General features: G+C 46.0%; 2 protein-coding genes across 2 annotated transcripts; both read right to left on the bottom strand.

The window, feature by feature from the left end:
• Positions 1–10,727: 10,727 nt before the first annotated feature.
• LOC123127793 (temperature-induced lipocalin-1) lies at positions 10,728–11,708 on the bottom strand. The gene is made up of 2 exons (XM_044547636.1): positions 11,159–11,708; positions 10,728–11,059 (listed from the first exon to the last, which is right to left on the bottom strand). Exons 1-2 carry the CDS (start codon positions 11,543–11,545, stop codon positions 10,874–10,876), a joined length of 573 nt encoding a protein of 190 aa, XP_044403571.1. The 5' UTR covers positions 11,546–11,708; the 3' UTR covers positions 10,728–10,873.
• Positions 11,709–16,342: 4,634 nt separating this feature from the next.
• On the bottom strand, positions 16,343–19,629 carry LOC123127792 (40S ribosomal protein S11). The gene is made up of 7 exons (XM_044547635.1): positions 19,464–19,629; positions 18,795–18,835; positions 18,599–18,702; positions 17,394–17,538; positions 17,223–17,312; positions 16,664–16,749; positions 16,343–16,574 (listed from the first exon to the last, which is right to left on the bottom strand). Exons 1-7 carry the CDS (start codon positions 19,473–19,475, stop codon positions 16,429–16,431), a joined length of 624 nt encoding a protein of 207 aa, XP_044403570.1. The 5' UTR covers positions 19,476–19,629; the 3' UTR covers positions 16,343–16,428.
• Between the last annotated feature and the right edge of the window lie 1,452 nt (positions 19,630–21,081).

Genomic DNA, 21,081 nt, shown 5'->3' with positions numbered 1-21,081 from the left:
GATGGTTGGGACAACTTTCCAAGGGTTATGATGTTGATCCTTTGATGACCCGGTAACATGATGTCATGCCTAGCACCCCCCCCCCCCCCGGCTGGAGGACCTATCATTGTGTTTTCTTTTGCAAGATAACCATTCTTCCTGGAGGAAATTGTAAGACTTATCCTACAATTTGTTCCTAATGGATCCTTCCTATATCCAAAGTCTGGCCCTTGATTGAAACACCATATCATTGCTACCTAAAGCATGCCTGTGGTACTCCATTCATCACCAAGAACATTTGAAGCACAATGCTAAATTCTCTTTATCAATTATCCAAACACCGTGGTATGGGTAATGTCATGAAATTTTTCTCCCCTTACCTAAATGGTTTCCTACCTTCTATCCTGTAATGGATATCATCTGCTTGTCCTTGGGAAGGATATACCCTTGAAAAATGTGTTTAAACATATTTTCCTTTCCATTGTCCTGTTTAATCTGATGATCATATTTTCCTTCCATTGGTTTGTTTAAACCTTTTCTATGATCTATATGATATACGCAGTAATAATCCACTGCTTGTGCAAACACCTCGATGTACAACTCTGTCAGTAAGACCTTGTTGCTATTGTTGATGACATTCCGGTAACCACCGATGGACGGGAACCTATGTTGTTACCCTTGTTTCAACGAGCAGGAAAGTGGTTCTCTTCGTCCCTCGCCCTTGGTACCAACGTTGATGCCGACATAACTGACATGGTACTCTCTGACATGCCTTGCTATCATGACCGTGAAAGATGTCACTGCTCCTATTAAAAAAAACCACATGGTGGGCCCTTAAACCACAGTTCCATAGGATCGAAACCTGACTCTCCGGCACACCCATATCTCCGAAGTTATTCCTCACGATTGGCTTCGTATGAAGATCACCAACCACCTTCCTAGAGACGATCTATTCTGGTATCAGATGCAATACTTATTCTCGTTGCTCTGGACCCCTTTCACCCTTTTTTCAGGCATCGAACGATTGCCTACCCGCTCGAAACTTCTCATGGTACCTCCGTACTTTGCTCTCGATACTTTCTTTAGTTTCAATTCGGGAGTTACTTCCCACCACCTTCCCTGTGTTATTGACCAGATAATCAACCTTGCAGAGGTTCGTTCCCCCGGAATACCCCCCCTTTGTTCTTTCTTAAGTACGATGGAGATCCTGAAGGAAGGATGATGATTTCATCATGATGCATTGAGGCATAGGGGTGAAGACATCAATGCTATGGATCCACCTCTTCGAGGAGAGCAACCAAAGACGAGAAGATTCGTTAGGATTTCATAACCAGACCTTTCCCCCCTAGTCCCCCTCTTAAATCTCGGGACGAGATTTCTTGTAGTGGAGGAGAATTGTGACGCCCGGGTAATTAAGCTACAGTGATCCTCTGCTAGTGATGCCACGTCACCTCGATTATAGTTGCTAATCTCGAGTTAGTTCGAAACCGATTCAAATTCAAATTCAAAATTTGGTAAATAATAAAAGTTTTCAAACATTAAAATAAAATTGTTCGGTTTGTACTAGATATTACATAGATAATTATGGTGCAACAAACCCATTTTTATAAAATGCCTACGTAGTTTAAAATGAAATTAAACAGAAAGGAGAATAGATAAAAAGAAAACAGAAAACTAAAACTAGAAAGAAAAGAAAAGGAAAGAGAGAAGGCCCCCCCACTGGGCTTCGGCCCAGCAGGCCGGCCCTTTTCGGCCGCAGGCCCAACCGGCCTCCCCCCACTTCTCCTTATCCCCCCCCCCACGAACCCGAACCCTAATCCACCCACTCGCCCCCCCCCCGCACGATCCACTCGCTCTCCCCCCCCCACTCCCCCGATCCAGATCAGGATCGGGGCGACCACGACCCCCCCCCCCGATCCCATCGTCCCTGTCGCCGCCGCACGAGGGACCACCTCGCCGGAGCTTCCCCTCCCGCTGGCTCTGGATCGGCACCCGAGCCGATCCCCGTTGCCAGCGCTCGCCACCGCTCCGCCGTCGCGGGATCCGCCGCCTCCTCGTCTCCTCCTCACACCGCGGGACCCCGCCGTCGCCGCTCGACGCCGCCCCGCCGCCAGGAACCCCCTCGCCGGACTGCTCCTCTCCGCCGTCGTCCCCGTCACCCCCCTCACCCCCCGCTGCCCCGTGCCCTACTCCCCGACGTGAGCTCCCTCCTTCTCTTTCTCTGTCGCCGGCGTCGTCCTCCCCCCCCCCCCCGCAGCGCCCGCGTACCGGAGCTCACGCTCCGGGCCGCCCTCACCGCGCCGGCCACGCCCGACGCGCGCGCCCGCGCTCACCGCCGCCCGTCCTCCGCCGCCCCACTCTGGCCACTGGCGGCCAACTCCACCCGCTCATGCCCTGCCTCCCCCTGCGTCCCGTGCACCCTCCACCGCGCCGCCTAGCCCCGGTGATGCCCCGACGTGGCCTCGCCGGTGCCATCTCCGGCGCCCGGCGCCCCTCTGTGCCCGCTGGCCCTCGCCCGGGTCGGGCACCTCGAGCGCCCCATCACCCGACCCGCATAGGCCCCTGGGGCCAATGGCAAGTGGGGACCCACCCCTGAATGTTTTAGAATAAAAAAAGAATTAAAAAATATATTAAATAAATAAATAAATAATAATTAAAATAATTAAAATATTAATTAGTTAATTAAGTAATTAATTAAGTTAATTAATCCTGATTAGATTAACCTAATCACTAATTAAATTAACTAATCTGTAATTAACCTAAACAGAGAATGACAGGTGGGTCCCACTGGACCCACACGTCAGGTTGACCAGGTCAATGGTCAACGTTGACTGCTGACATCACACTGATGTCATGCTGACGTCATCATTTACTATTCTGGATAATGTTGGGATAAATAATTAATTAAATTCCAGAAATTAATAAAATCTTTAGAAAATCATATCTTTTAATCCGTAACTCGGATTAAAATATTTTCAACATGAAAGTTGCTCAGAACGACGAGACAAATCCGGATACGCAGTTTGTTCGTCCGCCACACACCCCTAACCTATCGAACTCGCAACTTTCCCCCTCCGGCTCCTCTGTCCAGAAACACGGAACACCGGGAATACTTTCCCGGATGTTTTCTCCCTTCGCCGGCATCACCTCATACTGCGTTAGGACACACCTAGCACCGCTCCTTGTCATGTCTTGCGTCGTCTTGCTTATGTTTGCACTGTATTTATTGTTTCTTTCTCCTCTTCTCTTCGGTAGACTACGAGACCGACGCTGCTGCTGCCCAGTTCGACTACGGAGTTGACGACCCCTCTCTCTTGCCAGAGCAACCAGGCAAGCCCCCCCTTGATCACCAGATATCGCCTATTCTTCTCTATACTGCTTGCATTAGAGTAGTGTAGCATGTTACTGTTCGGTTATTCCTATTCTGTTGCATAGCCTGTCATTGTTGCTACAGTCATTGATACCCTACCCGCAATCCTAAATACTTAGTATAGGATGCTAGTTTATCATCATTGGCCCTACATCCTTGTCAGTCTGCCTTGCTATACTATTGGGCTGTGATCACTCGGGAGGTGATCACGGGTATATACTATACATACATACATGATACATGTGGTGACTAAAGACGGGTCGGCTTGTGGAGCACCCGCGAGTGGATCTTTGAGGCGGAGCGGTAGGGCAGGTTGAGACCGCCTAGGAGAGAGGTGGGCCTGGCCCTGTTCGGCGTTCGCGGATACTTAACACGCTTAACGAGATCTTGGTATTTGATCTGAGTTGGCTACGAGCCTATACGCACTAACCATCTACGTGGGAGTAGTTATGGGTATCCTGGCGTCGTGGTATCAGCCGAAGCACTTCGTGACGCCAGCGACAGAGCGGCGCGCGCCGGATTGGACTGGAACGCCACTAGGCTAGGTCTGCTTCCGGCCGCGTACGCAATGTGCAGGTGTGCTCAGAGCGATGGGCCCAGACCCCTGCGCGCTTAGGTTTAGACCGGCGTGCTGGCCTCTCTGTTGAGCCTAGGTGGGGCTGCGACGTGTTGATCTTCCGCGGCCGGGCATGACCCAGGAAAGTGTGTCCGGCCAAATGGGATCAAGTGTGTTGGGTAAGTTGGTGCACCCCTGCAGGGAAGTTAATCTATTCGAATAGCCGTGATCTTCGGTAACAGGACGACTTGGAGTTGTACCTTGACCTTATGACAACTAGAACCGGATACTTAATAAAACACACCCTTCCAAGTTCCACAGACAACCCAGTGATCGCTTTTCCACAGGGCGACGAGGGGAGGATCGCCGGGTAGGATTATGCTATGCGATGCTACTGGAGATGCTACTTGGAGATGCTACTTGGAGGACTTCAATCTACTCTCTTCTACATGCTGCAAGACGGAGGCTGCCAGAAGCGTAGTCTTCGACAGGATTAGCTATCCCCCTCTTATTCTGGCATTCTGCAGTTCAGTCCACCGATATGGCCTCCTTACACATATACCCATGCATATGTAGTGTAGTTCCTTGCTTGCGAGTACTTTGGATGAGTACTCACGGTTGCTTTCTCCCCCTTTTTCCCCTTTCCTTTCTTTCTGGTTGTCGCAACCAGATGCTGGAGTCCAGGAGCCAGACGCCACCGTCGACGACGACCCTACTACACCGGAGGTGCCTACTACTACGTGCAGCCCGCTGACGACGACCAGGAGTAGTTTAGGAGGATCCCAGGCAGGAGGCCTGCGCCTCTTTCGATCTGTATCCCAGTTTGTGCTAGCCTTCTTAAGGCAAACTTGTTTAACTTATGTCTGTACTCAGATATTGTTGCTTCCGCTGACTCGTCTATGATCGAGCACTTGTATTCGAGCCCTCGAGGCCCCTGGCTTGTATTATGATGCTTGTATGACTTATTTATGTTTTAGAGTTGTGTTGTGATATCTTCCCGTGAGTCCCTGATCTTGATCGTACACATTTGCGTGCATGATTAGTGTACGATTAAATCGGGGGCGTCACACATGCATACAATATACATATAGGTGAAGAACATGCAATCATATAAGCATAGAAGCATGAGGAAGATAAACTGAAGAAATGAAAAACAGCATGATGAAAGTCTGCAGTTCAAGTTCATCATAATATTGATCACAGATTCTTCAGCAACGGAATAACTTAAAGGTAAGGGTTGAGGAATTTGAAACCAGGTAGGCTTGATGAAGACACAACAATTTGGTAGACCAATTCCAGTTGATGTATCAACTGTAAACGTCTAGTTGAGGCGGCTAAGATGAACTCAGAGGACAGATGGTCCTCACCGTATTCCTCTTGAGCTAAGGTCACTTAGACCTTGCCCAATCACTCGTGGTAAATCTTCAAGGTAGACTTCCAAAATCTTCACAGACTTGTTCACCGACACACCACAATGACACTTGGGTGCTTAGAACATGACGCCTAACCATTTGGAAGAATGACAGTCCTCAAAGGTAACAGGCATTGGATCACACAGATCAAACTCTTCAGTGATGCTCAATCACTTTGGCTCTGGTGGCTTTTTCCTCACCTATGATTCTCTCAAAGTCATCAGAGGATGGGCTACTCTCAAATGACAAGTGTCAAGTTCTCTCTAAGCAGCCAATGAACAAGTGGTTGTGGCGGGGGGCTATTTATAGCTAGGGGCAACCTTACATGAATTGTCATAAATGCCCTTCTCTGATATGACCATTGTTAGGATAAGGATCCACTTGATAGCTAGCCCGCGGTGCAGCAATGGTCAGAATTTGAACTGTCAAATTCGTCGAGGCACTCAATTTCCTCACGATAGGAAAATCGCACTAGCAAAATCCTAACTCCTCAGCATGACCAAATTCGTCAGCGACCAGATGAACTTCGTCACTATCGCTAGCAAATCTGTCAGCTGTTCCGGAAATTTCCAAAGGCTTCACTCGAAGTGGCTTATGTAGGTATAGGTTTGAGCATCACTATGGAAATGTGAACTATGATTCACCTAGGCCCCCTTTAACAGTACGGTTTTTCCTATGACTCAAAATAAGAAAGAAACTACGAAAACAAAAGTCTTCAAGCTTCAATTCTTCACATCAATTTCTTCAAAGGCCATACCAATTTCATTACCAAATTCTTCACGTGAAGAAATCCATTTTTAGGGGTCATCTTCCCTGTGCTAAACCAAATCTTCAGGGACTATATCTCCTGTGTACACTCGCAAACACATTAGTCCCTCAACCTATTTTTCTTTAGTACTCCAAAACCACTAAAGGGGCACTTGATTTACTTACACTTTTCCTTGCATACAAACTATTGCGACTAGGACAACCGCGTCAGGGCAAAATAGAACAAGGGTTTTAAACGGTATCGGTCGGGTGATTTGGCTAGGCGGGTTGGCAGCGCAGTGATACGTCTCCAATGTATATATAAGTATTTATTGTTTCATGTTATTATATTGTCCATGTTGTATGCTTTATATGCAATTTTATATCATTTTTGGGAACTAACCTATTAACTGAGTGCCCAGTTCCACTTCCTGGTTTTGCCTATTTTATTGTTTCACGGAAAAACTGTATCAAACAACTCCAAACAAGATGAAACTTTATGGTGATTTCTTCTAGACCAGAAGGGACCCTAGAAGCTTCCGGGGGAGGCTAGAAGATTTATGAGAGGGCCACAAGCTCACGCAGCGTGCCCCGGGAGGGTGCACCACCTAAGCTTGTGGGCCCTTGTAACCCCGTTTACCCTAAGTCCACTTCTATAAATTCCAACAAATCCCAAAAACACCAGAGCGAGACCCGAAACAATTATTCTGCCGCAGCAAGCCTCTGTTCTACCATGATCCCATCTAAAGGCCTCCGCTGGTACTCTTCCAGTGGGAGAATCGATCACGGGGTGCTTCTACATCAACCTTGTTGCACCTCTGATGATGTGAGTAGTTTACCCCAGACCTATGGGTCCATAGTGATTAGCTAGATTGCTTTTTCTTTGATCTTCAATACAATATTATTCTCGGAGTTCTATTTGATGTAATCTTCTTTTGCGGTGTGTTTGTTGGGATCCGATGAATTGTGGGTTTATTATTAGATTATTCATTAAAAGTAATTAAGTCTTTTCTGAATTTATTATGTATGATTGTTATAGCTATGTAAAGTTTTCCGATCTATGAGTTTTGTATGGCCAAGTTAATGAGTAGATCATCAGTGGAAGTGATGCATAGTACTAGGTTCAATCTTGCGGTGTCCTCACCCAATGACAGAAGGGGTAGTGAGGCACATATTTGTATTGTTGCTACTAAAGAGAAAATGATGGGGTTCAATCATATTGCTTGGTTGTATTCTGTCTACATTATATCATCTTGCTTAAAGTGTTACTCTGTTTGTCATGAACTTAATACCATAGATGCATGTTGAATAGCGGTCGATTGGTGAAGTAATAGTTGTAGATGTAGGCAGGAGTCGGTTTACTTGTCACGGACATGATGCCTGTGTACATGATCATGCAACGAATAACTTCATAACTATGCATTTTTCTATCAATTGCTCAACAGTAATTTGTTTACCCATCGTATGTTATTTCTATGAGAGAGAAGTCTCTAGTGAAAACTATGGGCCCCAGGTCTAGTTTAATCATATTACAAAAACCAAAAATATCTTACTGCAATTTTTTACTTTTATTTTACTTTGCAGTTTATCCATCACCTATTACCAGATTTGATCCTTGCAATTAATGAGTACAAGCGGATTGACAACCCTCTTGCCCGTGTTGGGTGCAAGTATTTTCTCTTGTGTGTGTATGTACTGTCGGCGGTTGGTTGCGTGAATCTTCTATTGGTTCGATAACCTTAGTTCTCTACTAAGGGAAATACTATCCGCTACTATATTGCTTCACCCTTCCTTTTCAGAGAAAATCCCAACGTAACTCACAAGTAGCACGCAGCAAACCTCTGTTATGGGCTCCACAGCGCTTGTTAGGTCGACCACCAATTTTTTCAAGGCCATTGTGGCACAATTGAAAGTAGCAAACAGTTGTTTCATGTCTCCTTGTTGCTTGCCTGTGACAAAGGTGCATCATCATTTTCGGTTCTTGCTGACTTCTCCTTTGTTGCGCCACTTGCTAGACATTATTTTTGTAGACGGGCCTACCTACCTGGAGCATCGACCACTAGTGGGGTCGTGTTCTTGTCGTACTCTCCTTCGAAGGCGATGATGGACGTTTCCTTGCTAGAAGACATTGCTCATTCGCACGGGAGAGGCGAAAGGGACCAACGTGGTGGCGCATCAGACATTGTGGTTGTTGGCCCTTCTTCCACATCATACGCGGTGAGGCTAGCACTCTTCTGTCCTCTTTTGCTGGCCTGAAGTTCAAAAGCTGGTGTTGTATCTTGCGAGCTGGATGTCCTTTTTCACGTTCCGTTTTTTATGTAGCATCATTCGCCTATGGGTCACCATCTCTGACCTGTCGGCTCTGTGTGTAGGTAGCGCGAATCATGTGCTTCCATTCGTAATCTTCCCACATGGTTGCGTTCCCACGCAGTGGCGGCATGGAGATGAGCATTTTCAGATCCTGCGGGTAAGGCATGGATTTACGAAGGGTTCAGTTATAAAGGAAGGACCAGGCTTATGAAAAAATGGGCTCCGTCCATATTTACATTGAGTATCGGCATTCCATGGCAATACGACGGGACTTTGGGCTTTGATTGGCATGTTCGATTCTTTGCCTCCAACCAGAAAAGCAGCCTCATTGTGTAGTACCGCCTTGATGTAGTCGTGGATGCTCGATCAAGATTCATCGAAAGGTCCAGTATAGTCGTACATCGGATGTGCCCTTGCACGAAGAGGTTAGATTCGCGTGCCAAACCAGGTCACCAAGATACCCAATGTTGTGAGCCCACGAGCGATCTTGTTCTTGCACATGATAAAAAGCGCAATTTCTATTTAAATTGTGTGCAATTTTCTCATTATTTGTTTTATTTTAATTTTATAGGTTAATACCAATTCCACTAATTCATTTTTCATTATTTTCATTTTTTAAGTTTATATTTCATTTTCTTTCTTTTTTAAAGGTAATATTAATGTCACTAAGTTATTCCTTCTTAGAAGAAACTTTTGTTAGAAATTCCACTATTATATGTGTATTTTTGCTTACTATAAAAGGCACAATTTATGTGTAAATTTTGTCATTTATTATTATTATTTTCCTCTTAAAGGCTAATACTAATGTCACCAACTCATTATTCCTTAGAAAACTTGACTATTTTATATTTTCTTCTTTTTTCTGTTTGTTTCGATATAAATGGTAGTACCAAGGCCACTGTCGTTCTTCCTTAGAAAAAATAATTATTTTGATATCTTTTTCAAAGAACATTTCATTTTCTTCCTTTTAAAAGGGTAATAGCAATGTCACTATTCATTCTTAGGAAACTTATGTTTTGAAATAATTACACCAAGCGCAATTTATGTGTAAATTATATGCTAATTTTGCCATTGCTTGCTTTATTTTTTGTTCTTAAAGGAAATATCAATGCACTAATTCATTCTTTCTTAGAAAACTTTATTTTTTTTGTTCATTTATTTTCGTTTTTATCGTGTGCCTTACCAGATATCGGTTTAGTTTATGTCCTGCTTCGGACCAAGCCTAAGTATTTGGTGGGCTTCAGTTTTGTGGTTATAAAGGGACGAGTTTATGTTTTATTTTAACACATGTCTTTGTTCATTGATGCTTGAGTATAGAAGCAAGTACCCTATGATATTTATGTAAATTATAATAGGGTGCAAAAGTTACACTATTGTATGCTAATTCTTTGCATATTAAAAAAAGTGCAATTTTAGTGCAAAGTTATCTGCAAGTTTATTTATATTGTTTGCATTTCATTTTTCTCCCAAGGTAATACAAATGCCATCGATTTATTTTTCCTTGGAAACCTTCATTCTTTTGATTTTTTTTAGTTTTTATTGCAATTTGTTTCTTCTTTACTGGTAAAACCAATACCACTAATACATTCTTTCTTATAAAACTTAATTTTTCTGTAAATTTCACTATTATATGAATATTTTTCCATACTATTAAAACTGCAATTTATTTATAAATTCTGTGCAAAATTTATCATTAATTTGTTTTTCTTCTTAAAGTGTAATAACAATGTCAAATTCATTCTTCCTTAGAAAACTTCATATTTTATTTATTTTTTTGTTTCTGTCTTGTGTCTTCGCAGCTATTGGGCCAGTTTATGTTATGTTTGAAAACAAGCCCAAGCATCTGGTGGGCTTTTGTTTTATGGTTACATAGGCTCGACTGCTCCCATATAAAACTCGACTGAGACAAACTTTGGTGCAAGATGATTTTTATTTTGGCGCACATTCGTTTGTCCGTTGGATGATTGAAAATCAGACTTGCCACAAGTACTAGAATTTCATGAGATTGGCCCTTTTTTTTCTTCTTATTTTGGTTATCGGTTAACAGGTTTGCATTGTGCTTGGTTGCTATCTCACCCCAAGGCCCTATATCGTTTATCGGTTAACATGTTTCTTCTCTCGGTTATCGGTTAACAGGTTTGTATTGTGTTTGCATGAATATCAAAAGTCCAGCGTACACCCTTTGCTCCAGTTGGGTGATGAAGTGAGCAGCTAGTAAGGAGGAACGATCGAGTAGGAAGCATGCAGATATGGGAGCAAACCGACTAACAGAATTTTTTTGGTCAGTCGACTGACCCAAATAACAAAAATCAGTCAGTTTGCACGTAGCGTTGATAAAGCTCGTCATGGAGTCTTTTCCTGAAAACGGTAGTACTATATCACTGAGTCTGATTTATTTATTGGACACCATAAAGATTAGCTAATACACTAAGATACAGATGAACACACATCATGGCTGTTACAGTGCCGGCCAACTGCATATACATACGGATGAATCCATCATTTACCAAAGAGCGACTTGAACCACCAGGTCCCTTTGCTGTCGGTGGGCGCGGCATCGCTCTCCGGCGGCGGGTCGCTCTGCGGCGTCTTGTGCAGCTTGGCCACGTCGTAGCCTTCCTCCTTGGCCTTCTCCAGCAGCTGGTTGTACACCTCGTCCTCGATGTGCGTCTTCCTGCACAGGATCTACATACATGCACACGCATATGGAAAACAACCAGATTAATCAAGCGCACTTGTAGCGTCGGATATGTTGTTAGTAATATGTACTATGTTTATGCTTACCCATAGGCTTTTCCGGCGGGGCTCGCCGACGAGGGCATACTGGTAGTCGTCATCGACATAGAGGACCCAGTAGTCGCCGACGACGGGGATGATGGGGAGGAACGGCGGGACGTAGAACTTGACCTTGAGCTTGGCCTCCTCGCTGGCCGGGTCGGCCTTGTAGGCGGTGCCCTCGATGTAGTCGCGCTTGCCTTTGCTCCACGTCTCGTTGAGCACGTGCACCGTGGCGCCGTCCTCCATGAGCTCGTAGGTCGCCCGCGTGTCGCGCCCGTCGCGCGGCTGGAAGAAGTTGGGGAAGGACGCGATCTCGTACCACCGCCCCATGTACCGGGCAACGTCCAGCCCCAGCACCACGCCCATCTCGCTCCCGCTCTTCTTGGCCGCCATCGTCGATCACCGTGCGCTAGCTGTTCGGTCTGTGCCTCGCTTCCTGATCGGTGGATTCGTGAGCTAGTCTCGGTTGCTTGGATGAAGCCGTAGTGAGCTTGAGATGGGTGGATATATAGGAGGTGTGAGAGGGCTTCAGAGGCAAGCTAGCAGCTCCTCTGGAAGGGGAAAGGGGGATGAAGAAGGTCGGGGAGGATAAGGTGGTCGAAATTTGAAAGGACGTGGAGGGCTCTGGAACGCTTAGCGCGATGGTTTGTCGGGGCCTATACGTGGAGACATCTCTCCATGTCCTAAGCTCGCCCCAGACAGCGCCATTTTTGGTGCTGCAGGTTGTTTTTTTCGGTATCATTCGTAAAACTAATTAACGTTCATGGACCAGAGGAAATGCCGACATGTTCCCAATTGGACATGTTTTGATCTGTATTGATGTTTGCGTCATGCACGTCAACATACACATCAGGAACATTTGACTTCTAGCGTACAGTTCTTTTCCTTTTCGAACGATTAATCAGTTCTGAACCACACAAAATTACCCCGAGACCAAGGAGCTGTTTTCACAAGGACACTTTTCACACGGTACTCTAGAGCACTCCAGAACGTCCATGGACACGTATATATACCTAGCCTTACATGATTTCTTGCTCCCCAAGGTTGAAACTCTGGCCTCCAAAGTCTACCTAAACACAAATAAGGGCTCCTTTGATTCAAAGGATATCTTTAGGATTTTTGAGGATTGAAATCCTTAGGATTTTTTCTATGTCGGCCTTTTGATTCATAGGATTGGATCATATAGGAATTTATCCTATGGAATTTTTTGTACTACATTTTATAGAAAATCTAACATCCACTCCAACCTTTTTTTACATTTTCTTTGTTTTTCATGTGGCATCAAACACTCTTTGCTAATCCTATAGGATTCAAGTTGACATGCCACTGCAATCCTATACTTTTCATATTCCTACATTTTCAAAATCTTGTGAATCAAAGAGGCCTTAAAACAAAAATCTACGTGCTGAGACGCTTAGGCTTTCCTTAGTTCATAGGATAAAAATATCACGGGGAATGAGAAACTTGTAGAAAATAAGATGAAATGTATCTCAAATCCTCTGAATAGGAATAAGAAATGAGATGGCATTTGGTTCACGGGGTTGGATTTTTTTCCCATTGAGTCTAGGCTGACGTTTATTCTTCTTTGAATTTTGAAGGATGGGAGACAATCCTACATAGGAATAGGAAGTTAGGAGCCCATTCCTATAAACCAAAGGGCTCCAAAAAAAAATTTCCTGTGAGAATCCTAGCCTATGAAAATCCTGTGAAATTCCTCCAAACCAAAGGAGGCCTTAGTTGCTATCCGGTGGGAAGAGATAGGAGGAGGGGGAGTCGTGAAAAATGTGCGGAAGGGGTTCGGCGCCAAGGAGAGAGGGAGGTCATCAAGGAGTCGATGTCCACCGATACAAGCAAGTCGGCGACCAGACTAATAATATGGCGCCGTGGGCATTGGCATCCTGACTTGATGGTGGCGACATCCACTCTTTCAGATGAGGATAGCAGTAGCTAGCATCAATGAATGCAAGTGGGACATGGAGAGGCAAGGTGGTTGTCCTCGGAAGGGGATGGGGGGGTGAAGAGTGGGGTCAGAGAGGAGACATTGAGTATGGGAATGGGGTGACGATGAAGCAAATGTTGGTTGAACATGCAGCTATGTTACACCCCTAGGCTCTAACTCTGTCTAGTGAGAAAATAAGCACATAGTGTTTGGTTATGTGCATTACTCGATGTCTTACCCAAGGATTTCCCCCTTTTGGTTCCTACCTGTGACTAGCATCAACATCATGTTGTTGCAGAGGTTGGGTCTTTTTTTTAGCTGTGGGCTCCTATGGTTCCTATGATTGGAATATCTTAGGAATAGAAAAATCATAGAAAGTGACGTGGCTTGTATCTCAATTCATATAGAGAAAATGATGTCATTTGATGCATAGGATAGAGGTTTTCCCATTGGTCTAGGCTTTTCTTTCTTTAAAATGTGAAGGGCTAAGAGCAACTCCAATGGGGCGACTCATTTCGTCTGCGTCTGTCCGTTTGGGTCGGCGCGGATAGAAAAGGCGGGCCAACGCACCGACCCAAAAGGATTCGCGTCCTTTTTCGTCCGCGGGCGATCCATTCCCGGCCCATTTTTGAGCCTGATTTGCGTCGGCGCGGACACGCGACGAACGCGCACGCTCACCTACTCCTGTCCCCGGGCCCGCTGGTCTGTGGCACATTGGCCTCCCCTCTCACTCTCCTCCCGGCCAACAAGCAACCCTCGCCCCGCCTCCTCCGTCACCGACGCCGCCGCCCATTTTTGTCGGCGACTCTTCCAGCTGCCGCCACCTCCACATCCGCCCAGCAACGCCGCCCCTGCCCCCAGTCACCCGCCGCCGCATTTTGCCGCCGGGGAGCAAACTGGTTCCCGCCGCCGCTTCGCCCACCGCACAGCCGCCCGCGACCAAGAAGACGCCTCACCGCCCCGCCAGATCCGATCGGCATGCTCGCGGACGCCATCACACTCATCGGACGCCGGCAGGGCAGCTAGCTGGTCTATGGGCGCTGCTCTCCCCTCGCCGGCCGTCTCCTTCTTCGACGCCCGCAAGCTGTTCGGCAGTTTGCCAAGGTACGAAAATGGACTCCGCCGACGAGTTCTTTTTCCACAATTTCCTTTGTGACTCCGACGATTCGTTGTCCGACGACGAGGAGGAGATATTGGCTGCCGTGTTGGTCCATCACCACCTCAACAACCAGCGGCCGTTGTTCCGTGGCTCCATTCCAGGCCACCTTCTGGCGTTGAATCGTAATCGAGAGAGCGGGCATTTTCTTCTCTGGAAGGACTACTTTGATACAACAAACCCGTTGTTCAAACATCACAAATTCCGCCGCCGGTTCCATATGAGTAGGCATGTTTTCAACTATATTAGAGAGAGAGTGGTCGGCTATGATGACTACTTCGAGTGCAAAGAGGATGTCATCGGCAAGATTGGTTTCTCCTCTTATCAGAAATGCACTGCCGCCATCCGAATGCTTGCATACGGAGTGCCCGGTGATCTCATTGACGAGTACGTCCGTATGAGCGAGTCTACATGCCTAGAGTCCCTATATAAGTTCTGCAAGGCTGTGATTGTTGTGTTTGGCCCTGAGTACTTGAGAGAGCCGACAGCTGAAGATACAGCCCGTTTGTTGGCGATGAATGCCAGTAGAGGCTTCCCGGGGATGCTTGGCAGCATAGACTGCATGCACTGGGAGTGGAAGAACTGCCCTTCTGCTTGGCAAGGGCAGTATAAGGGACATGTCAGGGCTTGCACTGTCATACTAGAGGCAGTGGCGTCTCAAGATCTCTGGATCTGGCACTCTTTCTTTGGCATGGTTGGATCACACAATGGTATCAACGTGCTTCAGCGCTCGCCAGTGTTTGCTAGGCTTACCGAAGGGAACAGCCCATCGGTGAACTTTACTGTCAACGGCTACAACGACGACAAAGGGTACTATTTGGGTGATGGTATCTATTCTTAGTGGATGACTATTGTCAAGACAATACCCAACCCTGTCGGAGAGAAAAGGAAAAGATATGCCCAAGAGCAAGAGAGTGCTAGAAAGGATGTCGAGCGTGCCTTTGGTGTTTTGCAATCTCGATGGGGCATCGTTCGGTATCCTGCTAATACTTGAAGCACGCAGAAACTATGGGAGGTGATGACTGCTTGTGTGATCATGCACAATATGATCGTAGAAGACGAGCGCCTGGAACGTCTGTACGATCAAGGCTTTCAGTTTCAGGGTGAGAATGTTGTGCCTGAGTATGGAGTAGCGGCAATATTTGAGCAGTTCACTCAGTTTCATAAAGACATGCGTGATTGGGAAACTCACATGCAACTGCAAAATAATTTGGTTGAGCATATGTGGACTCATGTTGGCAACCAATAGATGTATCTTCTTTTATTCGTTTGCAAAACTATGTGAAACATTTTTATTTGTATTTGGCTTGTAAAACTATACTATTTATTTGGGCGGCTAAACTATTTTGCTTGTTATTTCATTTTATAATATGTTTGAATGCAAATCAATGTAAAATTAGGCGGCCAGCCAGCCACGTCTGCACATATGGGTCGACGCTGCCGACCCATATGAAAAACAAGGCGGACGCCGGACGGGCGGCCGATCCAAACGGACAAAAAGCGGACAAAATCGCCGTCCGTTTGGGTCGGCCCGTTGGAGTTGCTCTAATTCCTTCCTTTTTGCATTGTTTGGATTGCTTAGGAATAGAAATTCATTTATACGAATCAAAGGACTTCAAAAGAATTTTTTTCTTCTAAAAATCCTATCCTGTAGAATTCCAACAAACCAAAACCAATGAGGCCTATTTTCCCTTCTTTTTTTTGAAGTGGCATCTAGCCTTGACCAGGAGTATCTTACAAGTGTTCCCTCGGGGTCACTGTTGCCATCCTTGTGCTACTTCGGCAGAGTTCAGTTTTTTTTTTTTTTTTTGAAAAGGAGAAAAACCTCCGGCCTCTGCACCGAAAGATGCATACGGCCATATTATCGGCGGGGGTCCGAAACCACGGCTCGCACGCTTGCGTACGCCAGTGTTCTGGAGCCACGGCTCGCTGTCCCGCTGCAACGAGTGAAACTCTGCCACGCCTGCGTACGTACGCCGTGTGAAAAGTTTCAATCTGCTGCTGGGAGGGGGCGCAACTCAACACGGAATGTTATCCGTGCAAGGTGTGATGTCCGGTGCCGAGCTCCCGACTATCATTCAGGGACAGACTTCCATCAACAACCGACAGATAGGATAAATCAGCACTTGCGTGCTGCAGCTTTGTTGGTCCTAGACATTACAGACTCGATTCAGATAAGAGTCACATGCAAGAAGCAAAAAACGAGTGATGTATATTAACGGGTAACCAGGTAACCGCATCAATAATCTTCACGAAGCACTCTGAACATAACTTCACTAAACCACTCACTCTTAGCTTGAAGTTTGGAGAACTCTTGAGATAAAACCCTAGTACAAACAGATGGCACAATATAGATGTAACTGTCAAAATTTAATGGTAAAAAAGTTTTGGATTCTGCTATGACTTGCTCACGCACCGGTGAACGCCTTCTTCACCGCACCACTCTTTGACCCTGCTGGGACCACCTTCAACACATTGAACCGCACCGTCTTGGACAGCGGCCTACATGGCATAATTGATTTAACTCAATTACTGGGTATCATAAACACGACAATCTAAGCTACTCCCTCCGTTCGGAATTACTTGTCGCAGAAATGGATGTATCTAGACGTATTTTAGTTCTAGATACATCCATTTTCGAGACAAGTAATTCCAAACGGAGGGAGTACATGTTTCAACCTTCACTCAGTCAGTGTGATGATGAGGTCATGACATGCCCCATTTAACCAAAAACATGTCCAATTTCACAGTTATCTGCTCCCTCTGTTCATAAATATAAGATGTTCTAACTTTTTCTGAATTGGATGTGTATAGACATGTTTTAGTGTGTTTGTTCACTCATTTCAGTTCGTACATAGTCCATACTGAAATATCCAAAACATTATACATTTGTGAATGGAGGGAGTAGCTAGCTAAGCTAATGTCTGTTAATGGTGTAAATGTGCATGTGTATTACACAAGTACATAACTTTTACCTGCACTGGCCAATGATCACGTGATCTCCTTCTCTCACACGGAAGCAAGGGGAAATGTGGGCAGGGATGTTGGAGTGCCTCTTCTCATACCTATTCACGAATATCACTATATTGCTTATGTTTCAACAACCCAAACAATTTAAACCCAATGAAGAAGATTGATTAGCTTGCCTCTGGTATTTTTTGACATAGTGAAGGTAGTTCCTACGAACAATGATGGTCCTGTTCATTTTAGCACTATGACATGTTCCAGCAATGATGCGACCTCTAACTGACACAGTGCCAGTGAATGGGCACTTCTTATCAATGTAGGTTCCTGCAACACAAGCCAGATTAAATACACACATAGCTTGTGCAATGTATGGCTGAACTGGACAAACAATAATGACTAAGCACACTGACAAACCAAATGATATCAAAATTCAAACAAATTTTGTGACAAAGTTTATCATGAAGAAACTAATCGAACAAGATCCGCTTGATTAACCTGGCAGTCGAAACAAAATTGAGCAAAGGTAGACTTGGCCAGCAGAAGTAAATGATAAATGTAGAAGTAAAACAAAAGTACTATTCTTGGTCAACATCGTAATTTAAAGAACAAATTATATTCATATGAAATCACGTAGATAAAGAAGAAGCAAAGGTCAAAGACAACTTCACGTATTAACAAGCACTGCCCTTTCTTTCTATTAGCATAAAAGAGAAGACCATAAAAACAAACAAACACTCTACAGTTTAAATGATGTCAGATGACACATCGCTAAAACAACTCAACAGTTCAAAGCCTTTCAGTTTGAAAAGAAAAGATTGTAGAACATAAGGCATAACACATCAGACAACAAAGGAGGAATTCAATATGAACTCCCTTATCAGGAAGGGAATCCTTAGCAGCAATAATGTGGGACCAGTGTAGACTGCAACTATTGGCTCTATACCATATTAAATTTGTGTGCCATACCAACAAAATGTATGTTTGACACAATATTTTCAAATACATTAGAACACTGCCAAAAAAAACAAACTGATGAAAAATATTTATAACACGAGCACAGTAGACTGCGGAATCTAGATGATATTTTAGAACAAGTATAAATGCTCACTGCACATCAACATCGCAAGTCATAACAGATAAACAACACTTAACTTGCCCAAGTTGCAGGCTATACTGATCTTTATGGTGTAGATAAAGTAAAAAAAGTATATCTAGCTAAACAGCATACAAACATAAGAAGAAGAAAATACTGAATAACGGTCACATGCTTCAGCAAGTCCATGAGTACAAGGCAATTAATAACATCCGATACTACAAAATGCACAAAGCAGCACACCATCTATGCTATCACATTACAATTGGGAAAAGGAATGACAGAACATACCCTCAATGGCTTCCTTGGGAGTCTTGAAACCAAGGCCAACACTCTTCCAGAACCTGCTGCCCTCCTTGCCAGGCTTATTATTCCCCTTTGTGGTCTTCTTTGAGCTATAATTGCACATCAAGTCATGATCACCAATTCAGGACACACGTTTTACCATCTTATACTTATATAATGAAAAAACAACAGTTCCTCGTACCAGAGGAACACCTTAGGCTGCTTCAGGAAAGCCTTCTCAGTCTGCAAAAACCAGCAAAACTGTTTAGGACATGTTGTTTGATTAAAGCCTGAGAATACCTAAACATCCTAACCATTTTGTCTAATATGGCTACCTTCTGACCAAGAAATATAGAACCAGTAGCGTGGCAAGCTTATCCAAGAACTTTAGCTTATTGACACATGGGCAATGGGGATTAGAGGGTGACAGAGAACAGAACAATAGCCTAACTTTCACAAGTTAATAGTATAAAAAATCCATCTACGGCAGAAACTGAAGAGTCCGCCTACAGAACATTGGAATTAGCAAATGCAAGGATGCAGTGATCAAACGTATATATGCCACTACGCCTACTATTTTGGAATGTCCAGTCTCAGTCACTTGGCGATAGGCGAAGCGAATGGACAATCCCAAATAGTAATAGTTTGTGCCATAATCAACGCTGGACTTCAATATTGCTCTACTTAACACCGAAAGTACCTACCGTGCTAGATCCAAATCTACTACGTATCAGACTAATCAATGGAAATTAGTTAAAATTTTCGTCAAAAAATAAAGTAATTTGACTCAAACGAATGTCCCAGAGAACTCGAATTAGGCAAACAAGAGAAAGTGAAGACGAAATTAAGTTGTAGGATCGACATAGCTGACCTGTTCTGCCATGGCTGATGCTCGAAGGCGATGGGGCCGACGGCGGCACGCGCTAGGCGGCGAGAGACGAGAGAAGGCGTAGCCAAGACAGAAACCCTACTCGTCTCGCTCGTTTATGGCAAATCAGATGGGCTCTTGTGGGCCTGGGTCTCAAGCTGGTTTCCCCAGTTGGGCTACTATTTTTTAGATGGTTGGCAATTTGCATTATCTCTTTCTCGTTGCCGGCATGTTCGCCTTCCAAACACGAAATCACTAGTGGAGGAGTACTTGTTGTAAAAATTACTCCAACTCCCTTGGTTGCGACAAGTGGCGCACATACAACGCGTCACTTGTCGCAACCTATGAGTTTTCTCTTCTTTTTTAGATATGTTTATTCAAAACGTTTTATCTCTTAAACTGTGCGTCCCAATCTCGAACCGCGGCTAATCAAATTTATTCTTCATGATAGTTAGTCTTGAGAAGAGAGCCCCTCCCCCTCCACAGTGACCCGCGCCGCGTGCCACTCCGGCTGCGGCGGCCACCCCCGCCACCGCCTGCCTCTACGTAGGCGGCTCCCCACGACCTCATGGGCCGTCGCCGCTCCCGCTCCTCGCGGTCCCGCGGATCCGGCTATTCTTCAAGGTGCCTCTCATGCGACAGCACGGGATGGGGGACATCGGCCTCGGTGCCAGATCCAGCTAGGGTCTTTCCCTGCCATGCGGCTACGCCGGATCCCTCGCCTCCGCCGCGAATCCTGCTCCGGGGGGAGTGCTCCCGCGGACTGGCGTCCTTTTGCCCAGCAGATCCACCCGTGCTCCCACTCTTCGGGAAGCAGAGGCTCAAATCCATCGTGGTTTGTCCGTCCCCCCCCACCCCCCGCTCCTCTTTCCTCTTCTGGAATGGACGGTGGGTGGACTGAGGTGCGCTCAAAGAAGCAGGCTAGGATCCAGCGCCGCCTCTCTGGCCCGTCGGGCAATAGTGTGTGCCGGCGTCACTCTGCTGCTGGCACCTCGGCTCCCAACCCCGGCCGCGAGGCCTTCTTAAAGCGTTTCCATGGTCTTTGTTTTCGCTATCTCAGCTCGCTCCACCGCCGGAAAGACTGTAGAGACCCTCTCCGTTGCGTCATCTACAAGCATATCCTGGACACTTTGGAAAGGAATGCCCACAAAATCCTAGAAACGGCGGCCCCGACAGATCAGATAAGAATGGGCTAGGCCCTCTCCAAGCTTCGGTGCCAGTCCGGGACCGGCTTCGCTTCCCCACCCCCTCCCCCACCGCAGTTGCTCCATGCCCGCTCCGTCACCACCTCAGCCATGTCTGGGCAGGCCCGCTTCGCCCACATCGACCCGTCCCGCCGCCCACGCACCAGCCACAGTGTGGTCGTTTCCTCCCCGGCCTTGGACCACCAGGTGTTCGTCCTGCGCCAGCACGCGGTCACCCTCTCCGCGGTGGAGGGGCCTGACGCAGCGAGTCCTCTGATGGTGGGGCACGCTCTCGAGGATCAACTGCGCGTCCCACCGCATCTGTTGCACGTCACGGCACACCACCCGGAGCACTTCTTCGTCTACTTCGAGCTCCCGGCGCTCCGCGACAACGCCGTGGCGAGGGGCTTCGTCACGGTGGATGGAGTGCGCTTCGT

Source organism: Triticum aestivum, chromosome 6A (genome assembly GCF_018294505.1).
Source record: "Triticum aestivum cultivar Chinese Spring chromosome 6A, IWGSC CS RefSeq v2.1, whole genome shotgun sequence".
NCBI classification, from domain to species: Eukaryota; Viridiplantae; Streptophyta; class Magnoliopsida; order Poales; family Poaceae; genus Triticum; species Triticum aestivum.
Note: the sequence above shows the minus strand (reverse complement) of the source record. Positions and strands in the feature narration are given on the sequence as shown.

What these genes read in the sequence shown, in the direction of transcription:
- LOC123127793 (XM_044547636.1), bottom strand. Translation starts at nt 11,545, where the DNA reads ATGGCGGCCAAGAAGAGCGGGAGCGAGATGGGCGTGGTGCTGGGGCTG. An exon ending in CCCGCCGGAAAAGCCTATGG is followed by an intron (nt 11,060 to 11,158) that starts GTAAGCATAAAC and finishes GCATGTATGTAG; the next exon opens with ATCCTGTGCAGGAAGACGCA.
- LOC123127792 (XM_044547635.1), bottom strand. An exon ending in TCCCAAGGAAGCCATTGAGG is followed by an intron (nt 17,539 to 18,598) that starts GTATGTTCTGTC and finishes CTTGTGTTGCAG; the next exon opens with GAACCTACATTGATAAGAAG. An exon ending in TATGTCAAAAAATACCAGAG is followed by an intron (nt 17,313 to 17,393) that starts GCAAGCTAATCA and finishes ATTCGTGAATAG; the next exon opens with GTATGAGAAGAGGCACTCCA.